General features: G+C 37.5%; 1 protein-coding gene across 1 annotated transcript; it reads right to left on the bottom strand.

Annotated features, from left to right (window-relative positions):
- Positions 1-1235: 1235 nt before the first annotated feature.
- FABP12 (fatty acid binding protein 12) lies at positions 1236-7365 on the bottom strand. Its single transcript, XM_003782524.3, has 4 exons — positions 7272-7365; positions 4854-5026; positions 3283-3384; positions 1236-1374 (listed from the first exon to the last, which is right to left on the bottom strand). The coding sequence occupies exons 1-4, from the start codon at positions 7342-7344 to the stop codon at positions 1300-1302; spliced, it is 423 nt and encodes a 140-aa protein (XP_003782572.1). The 5' UTR covers positions 7345-7365; the 3' UTR covers positions 1236-1299.
- Positions 7366-8532: the final 1167 nt, after the last annotated feature.

Below are 8532 nucleotides of genomic sequence, written 5' to 3'. Positions count from 1 at the left end.
AACAATCACAAGACTTCTTGCACTGGCTCCTGTTACCTATGGGAGTGTCTCTATTACCATAGCAGGCAAAATACCCCAATACCAACACCAAAAGCACTGTTGGCCAAAGCTCCTTAGCCACCCAGCCTGGAGGTGGCAGAGCAGTGCTGGGCTCCTTTATGATGGGCAGATTGTTTGTTTCCTATCTCTACAGCAAACTGTTACTAGGCCTGCAGCCAAGGTGCTCACATTCACAGTCTCACATGGGGTCTCCGAGAAATGTGCTCCTTCAGCTTATGCCTGGAATCGTCTCTCTGTCAGTTCAGGAAGCCCAGTGGACAGATATTTTTCTATGCCTTGCATTGTGTTCTTTATCTGTTCAGTAAAAATAAACAAGCATTTCTTTCACGTCTACCAGAATACTATGACCCTCTGTATATCAATTTAGACAAATAAGCAACCACAGGCCACAAGTTCAAATGGCCAAACTCTGTACCCTCATCTGGACTATGCTGTAGCATCTTGACACCTGTTTTGAGACTAAGAGAAGCTTATTTAGTCATTAGTTTGACTAAATAAGTTTTAGTTTCACTTGGTTGATAATTGCATACTGTGAAAGTGTCTCTACCTAACAGCTTCAATCTAAATTCACTTTGTTATGGTTGTGAGGTTAATATTAATAATTGGGAAATGTAGATTTTGGTTTCAGTTCTTTCTGAAACCATTTGGGTAATAGCGAAGTGTACAGTTAATTGACATGGGCCTGCTCTTCCATTCACAAAATAACGTGGCCAAGTCCACACGCCTTCTACAATCCCTCCCAGGGCTAATACTGCCTGACATTTGGTGCTAAGGAAACAGAACATTCTTCTCTGAGGTGGCTTTCAGTGGTAATGGTAGTGATTATGAGGTTATATAATAATGGTTAGCTGTTATATTAGAGTGTTAGCTATTGCCTTTGGTTCTAAACATGTTTCTTATCCTTTTGCATACAGTTGAGGTTGTAATCTATAAGATACACTATGTGTCCTAACTAGTTTATCAAAAAATTAATATTCTTTTCCCAATATCATACTGATCGTGTTGAATTTAGAAGACAGGTGAACTGCATAATGAAATGTTTGAATACCCCAACCCTGCATTGGCAGGCCACCCTGTTTCTTCTAGCTGCCAGGGCAAAGGTTCTCTATAATTTAGGCATCTTTAACAAAGCCAACAAACTTGTCGATGCCCATGCAAAGCATATGAACAAGTCATAACATTTTACTTTGCAGTTTTATTTAAACCACCTCAGTAGTTTGGATCATAGCCTGAGGAAGCTTAAGGGTTTGGGGCTGTGTTTTCTGGGACTCTCTCGTATGTCCGTGTGCAGATAACGTCATTCACAGCACTTTCCTAGAAGACAAAAGAAGGATGAACTATTTCAGTACTGTTAGTGAAATGAACTTTTAGACAAATGCAAACTAAGTAGTATCCATACATATATTCCTTAAAAGTCTTGGAAAGAGATCTGTATAGACTATACGAAGGACCTATTCGGCAGCTGATTTTGCTGCATTATATATAATATATATGGAAAATCACACACATATAGCACATATGGTAAATGTGTAGGGAATATATAATGTGTATGCGTGTGTGTGAGTGTGCATACATATATATGAAGAAAGCAAGGAGTACAGTTTGGAATTTGATTTTATTAAAATATTTTAAATGCCAACATTCAAGCATGTATTATTTCATGTACTCTACATGTTTCAAATAAGCATACTAACTTACAGTGATGTCGTATTTTACAGTTTTCAAAGCACTGATACGTACACACATTTAATTCTCTTACAAAATGTCTCATGAAGACACTGTCTACATCTTGAAGGCCAGGAATCTGAATTTTGGAGAAGATAAATAAACGACTTGTCCAAAGTCAAAAAAGCACTGACTGGCAGAGATGGAAATCCCCAGCCTTAGATTCTCAGTCTAGTGTTCCTCCTAACGAACTATACAGCATGGTTATTGCCTGTGTCATTATAAACAGCAATAACATCAGTCATCCTGAGTCTTCCCTTCTGACTTCATAAGAAATAAAATGTACTCTTCTCACAAAAAGAAAAATATATCCCTGTATTAAGAAATAAGGTTAAATATTTTTAAGCCTGTATATGAATCTTGCATATTCCCTTGGAACTATTATTTTATATTATGTCAAAAAATCGCTTTTTTATTCCTTTTGGTGTAGGCGGGGGTTTAGAAGGAGAATAATCATTGGCACACATCCTTCCCCTCTGTAGAAGCGGGAAAGATGTAGGAAGCCAATCTGAGAGGGAACAGGATGGATTCCAGAGAGTATCAAGTTTAGAATTAAGCCAACTGGATTTTAGTCCCCAAACCACTATATTTTTCCAGCTATATATCCTTAAATAAGTCAGCATCTGAATCTCAGGATCATTACCTGTCAGATGGGCTAATATTACCTCACAGGATTATTGAGAGGACTGGGCAACTAATATATGAAAACTTAGGGACGTGGCTGGGCCTGGTGGCTCACACTTGTAATTTTAGCACTCTAGGAGGCTGAGACAAGTGGATTACCTGAGCTCACAGGTTCGAGACCAGCCTGAGCCAGAGCAAGACCTCATCTCTAAAAATAGCCAGGCGTTGTGGTGGGCACCTGTAGTCCCAGCTACTCAAGAGGCTGAGGCAAGAGAATCACTTAAGTCCAAGAGTTTCAGGTCGCTATGAGCTATTGTGCCACAGCACTCTACCAAGAGCAACAAATAAAACTCTGTCTCAAAAAACAAAACAAACAAACAAACAAAAAAAAACCGAGGGACGTGATAATAACTTAAAGAGTAGTATTAGTTCTTACTTTACTTGTGTTAACTCATTCATAGACCAAAAAGATACCTTTCCAATTTCATGCCCCTGATTAAAATTCCTTTTCATTTGATATTGAGTGGAAAGAGCAGTGAGATATGAATCCTGGAAGGGAGCAGAGGGTTGGCAACAACCCTCAATTCCTGCCAATGTCTTTATTGCACAAGTACATGCTTGCATTGGTTTACCTGTGAGACAAAGGATCGGATTTTTAATAATTCTCTTTCATCTTGTGCTTCTTCAACCCATGCACATTTTATGATACGAAAGATTATGCATTTATCTGATAACATTGTTTCTCATTCTTATAAAGTAAGAGAAAAAGAAAAATGGCATTCATCACTGTTTTAGAACAAGTTATTTGAGTGATTTATTTTTTAATCAGGCGTTGCAATAGATGAGAAAAATAGTGAAAACCAGCTCACTCACCACCACCATTTTTCCATCCACCAGTTTCCTTCTTATGGTGGCTTCCTTGCCATCCCAGTCCTGAACTTGAACCAAAGAGTCATTATCTAAGATCACTTTGCTCTGAAAAATAGCCAAAACAGGATTCAGATCAGGTTGTCATACCTGAACACCAAAATTTCATCAGGTGCTAAATTTTTTTTTAGCTGTTGTGATGTTCTCAGATAGTTTTTGAATGTGTTTACAAGGCCGTTTATTTTCAAGACTTTGTTAATAGTAAATTCATCAGCTAATTCTACTGGGGAAAAAAAGTTTGGCAAGAGTAAAAACATAGTATCTTGAAGAGTAAGTGATATTTTCTTTTTATTTTTTACTACAGAGGTGGAGTGCCATCTTTTTGAGTAAAGAATCATAAGTAAACTTCCATTTCAGAAATACATCCTTCTCTTTGTACCCCAACAATATTTTCCAGTTTTTTTCATTCTAGTAATTGTTTTTTAAATTTAGCACAGACATCTTTATTAAACATTTTCTATCAAAATTTTTCTTCCATTTTATATGGTACAGGAATTTAAAGTATCATGTTCTTTTAGTAAATGTCATGAAAGTCCCATTTATTAGGCTATTACTCTCCATATAGCCAAGCAATCCTCAAATTCACTTGTTCAAACAAACAATATTGAACAACCGTCATGACCAAGTACTGGGTTCTGTGAGACAGGAAATCCTGTCTTTGAGAAACTTACATTCTGGTGCAGGGAAATAGACAACAAATTAGAAACATGTGGGTAAATTTTGTATTTTAAATAAAGAACGTATTTCAGTTGGAGCCCATGAAATACAAATAAATCTCTGTGTGTCACTTTGAGGTAGAAGCAATAAAAAGGCCAGTGTCCCTTTCCCTAGCTGGTTGACTGAAAAGCCCCAAATTTCCAGATGGTGCATCTACAAGGTAATGAAACTTCATCTGGCCTGGATCCCTGAGAGATGAAGAGTGGCAGACACCCTATCCACCCCAACTCATTCACACAAACATCCCCAGCCCTACCCCAATGTGGAGAACGTGAGTTGGGGATGTTTGTATGAATGGATGTTTGTGTGCACGTTATATATGGACTGAGACAGAGATAAGTCCCTGAGGCACTGAGACCTTGTGATTTCATTTGTCACAGTGGCCTAACTGCCTATAGCAGCTAGCAAGTCTAATGCATCCCAATTCTGTGGATGGAAAACTGCTACAAAATGGAAAGAGAGAAGTTTTGTTTCTGGGAAAAATAAATATTAAGCTAAGGAAATGATTCTTAAAATGTGGTCTGGTGAGCATTGCATGAAATTCATTAAAAATGCGATTTCAGGTGTTTACCCCAGACATCAGAGCCACCGGGGATAGGAGGAGATGGTAGGTATTTTTCAGCTATCCCAGGAGATTGGTATATTATTAACATTTAGCATCTTCAGAATTAGGTTTTACCGAAAAGCTTCCCATAAAGACTTTAAATGTGATCTCTATAATTGCCTGCTTACTTTGGTTGATTTCTTACTAATACACATATTCTTATAAAATTTAACTGACTAGATATTGTAGGCCTCACCTTGGTTTTACGGCCGCTTGGTGTGGTTTCCTCAAACTCTTCTCCCAGTTTAAAGGAGATCTTATTATTTTTAAAGATGCTTTTGGTTTTTATGGTGATCACTTCTCCATTTGTACTGATGGTCACTCTTGGTTTGGCCAGACAGCCCAGTTTCCTGCTAGCTCTTCCGATTCCTGGAAACCAGGTAAAAGGACAGATACTTAAATTCATTGTTAGCTTCAAGAATGCACATTATCTGCATAATCTCTGCTAACCAGGTTTGTGTGTGGACAAGATTTAATGCTTCATGAATTCATATATCTAAAGCCAGTAGTTCTACCATTGTAGGTTAAAAATAGAGTATTTTTTTGTATCAGTCTCTAGTTGTTAAGTGATTGATCTGTTTCTCTAGTCCAGTGGTTAGGAATCTTGTTGATTTACAGACCGCTTTGAAAATCTGATTGAAACTGTGGACCTATTTCTCTATTTAAATTCATATTAATTCACAAACAACCAAAATACTTTCGTATGTATTCTTCCAGATCTTTAGCTCTTTACTTACGTTCTTATATGTACACAAACACAAGAGTTTGTTTCTCTATTATTATTCTCTTCAATGTCTTTTTATTACATTAAAAACATACTGCAATATATAACATAAAATTCCCATTTCAACCATTTTAAGTGTACAATCCAATGACCTTAAATATGTCACAGTGCTGTGCCATCATCACCACCATATATAAGACTTTAAAAAATATAAATATTGTATCTATTGTTATTCTACTTGCTTTTTCCTTGTATCTGTATGTCTCAAAGATTTCCCATGTCAGGATATATAGATATATTTATTTGTAGCTATATGATATTCCATAGTGTGTATATACAAAAATTGATTTTATCTATCTCACTATTCATGAGCAATTAATTTGCTTCTATTTTTGTTATTATAAATAATTCTGCAGTGAACTTCCTGGCATACATAGCTTTGTGTATCACATGTAGGAGTATTTTCAACAGAAATGGCACTACATACACAGCAATACCTAAATTAAATTTCTAAGAGAAGATGTATTGGAGAAATACTATATATGTGGTTCATGGAATTGAAATTGTAAAATATAACCACGAGATGTGACAACCTGGATAACAGTTCCTCAAAATATTAATATCCTAATCTCTGAATTTTATAAACGTTACCTTACATGCCAAAGGTGACTTTGCAGATGTAGTTAATTTAAGGATGTTGAGATGGGGCAATTATCCTGGATTATCAGAGTCGACCATAAATATAATCAAAAATTTCTTTTCTTTCTTTCTTTTCTTTCTTTCTCTCTCTCTTTCTTTCTTAGACAAAACCTCATTTTGTCACCCTTGGTAGAGTACTGTGGCATCATAGCTCACAGCAACCTCCAACTCTTGGGCTCAAGAGATCCTCTTGCCTCAGTCTCCCAATAGCTGGGGCTATTGGAACCTGCCAAAATGCTAAGCTATTTTTAGACATGGGATCTTTTTCTTGCTCAGACTGGTCTCGAACTCCTAAGCTCAAGCAATTCACTGGCCTCAGCCTCCCAGAGTGCTGGGATTACAGAAGTGAGCCACTGCTCCCAGCCCACAAATTTCTTTATAATTGGGAAGAAGAGGGTCAGGTTTGGTAGCTCATGCCTATAATCCTAGCACTCTAGGAGGCCAAGGTGGAAGGATTACTTGAGCTCATGAGTTCAGGTTTGAGATGAGCCTGAGTACGAGAAAGACACCATCTATATTAGAAATAGAAAAATTAGCTGGGCACCTGTGGCAGCTGCCAGAGAGCTACTAGAGAGACTGAGGCAAGAGGGTCACTTGAGCCCAGGAGTTTGAGGGTGCTGTCAGCTAGGCTCATGCCACCACACTCTAGCCTGGGCAACAGCAAAAGAGTGAGACTCTGACTAATAAGAAGCATAACAACAATAATAATAATACATTTTTTTAAAAAAGAGGCAAAGAAGAGTGGTGTTAGACCACAGAAGAAAAGGCAGTGTGAAATGGAAGCAAAGACTGGGGTATTGCAGCCACATGCTAAGGAATGCCAGAGCCACCAGAAGCTGGAAAACAAGACCTATTCTGAAGACGCCCAAAGACTAAAGCAAATGTTGGTAAAATATCCTTGTTTTTAATAATTATGTCTTTTTGTTTTAAATCATTTGTTAAATCATTTGCTGTGTAGTATATGGTACACTCATACTTTGTTTATATAACTCCATGGTAAATTACACAAGGAATTATGTCAACCCCAACCGAACTTTGAACACAAATGTCTTTTGGTGCTCAATCAATATTTATTTTTTCTATGTGAAAAATCAGAGGGTCCAATATTAACATTATCTTCTACAAAGCAAATTCTGTACTATCAAAACTCCCACTTTTATTGGCTGTGATACGCAAGTAAACATAGCTCACCCAATTCTTTCATATATTCTTGGAAATTTTCACAAGAAACGGATTTCCATGTTCCTTGGAGCTGATCAACCATTCTGTCTGAGATAAGTTGATGTCAAAGAAAAGTAGCTTCATAGGGATATGTATGTTGTTGTTTCCTGCAATAGCAATGAAATCTATTTTTAACACAATTCTGCATAAAAGTGCAATGAGAAAAGTCAGGAGAAAAAATGAGAAACTTTCAATCTTGCAGTTTTCCCTAAGTACCACCAAAAGCAGATAAGCTCTCTTAGTGTAAATTAGTCAGGAAGAAAAGGAAAACACGGTAGAGTGTTTAGCAGGCATAGTTATAACTTTTCCAGCACTAATTTAGGCTCAAAACTAGATGTTACTTCCCTTCCCCAGCACCCGCCACGCACAATGCAATATACAAAGTGGGGGGGTCCTTGGCCCCCTAGGCCGTCCCACGGGACTCTAAGCTCTCATTCTCTACCACGGGTGATGCAGAAAAAAGCCAATTTGTTGGCCTCGTGAAAATCTTATTCCCATTCTTGATGATTTTAACCAGAAACCAGACAGACGTCATAGATGGTATCTGTTATTGAAGTGAAAATTTTGTAAGGGCTGGAAGGACCGTTTTAAGCCATGTGCATATTGAGCAAGAAAAATGGAACAGAGAGTAAAGGAGGAGGTCGTGTCGTATGAATTTTAGAGAGTGATCGTTGCCGCAAGAGCGCCCAAAATCTTCTTAGGAAATCCTCCTTAATTCAGGCTGGTTTCTGTTTCTTTTCGCTTTCACTGACATTCTGACATTCACTAATGTGTGTAAGAAATCAGAACAGGGGACAACAAGGAATATAACAGCAAATACACCAACAAGAGGGCAGCAGACTTCAAACATTAACTTAAAGGACAAACACACCTTTTACAGTGGCCCGAGGGCCTTGTTGTTATTCTAGGCTGTGCTTGATGTCCATGTGTTAACACAGAGTTATTAAGAGAAACGTAAGTTATAAAAACTTTTTAAAACAGGGATATGGACTTTTGCAATAATTCTTATTAAAATGTTAAATTTCCAAATTCCAGGACCGATAGGGGCACTTATCCAGGCCAATAGCCTTACTGATAGTTATTCAAATAACATGTACAGAGCGACTAGTATTACCAACTTAGTACAAGGCTAAGAAGCTATATATACACTATAGATTTAATATCCAGCTGTGACAGGGAAAAATGCCACCCTTTCTCGGTTGGTTTTCCATTCCTGAGTTAGGCAGTGTAA

Source organism: Otolemur garnettii, unplaced genomic scaffold (assembly GCF_000181295.1).
Source record: "Otolemur garnettii isolate 467f Iridium unplaced genomic scaffold, OtoGar3 scaffold00004, whole genome shotgun sequence".
Lineage (NCBI taxonomy): Eukaryota > Metazoa > Chordata > Mammalia > Primates > Galagidae > Otolemur > Otolemur garnettii.
This window is presented reverse-complemented; position numbering and strand designations above follow the sequence as displayed.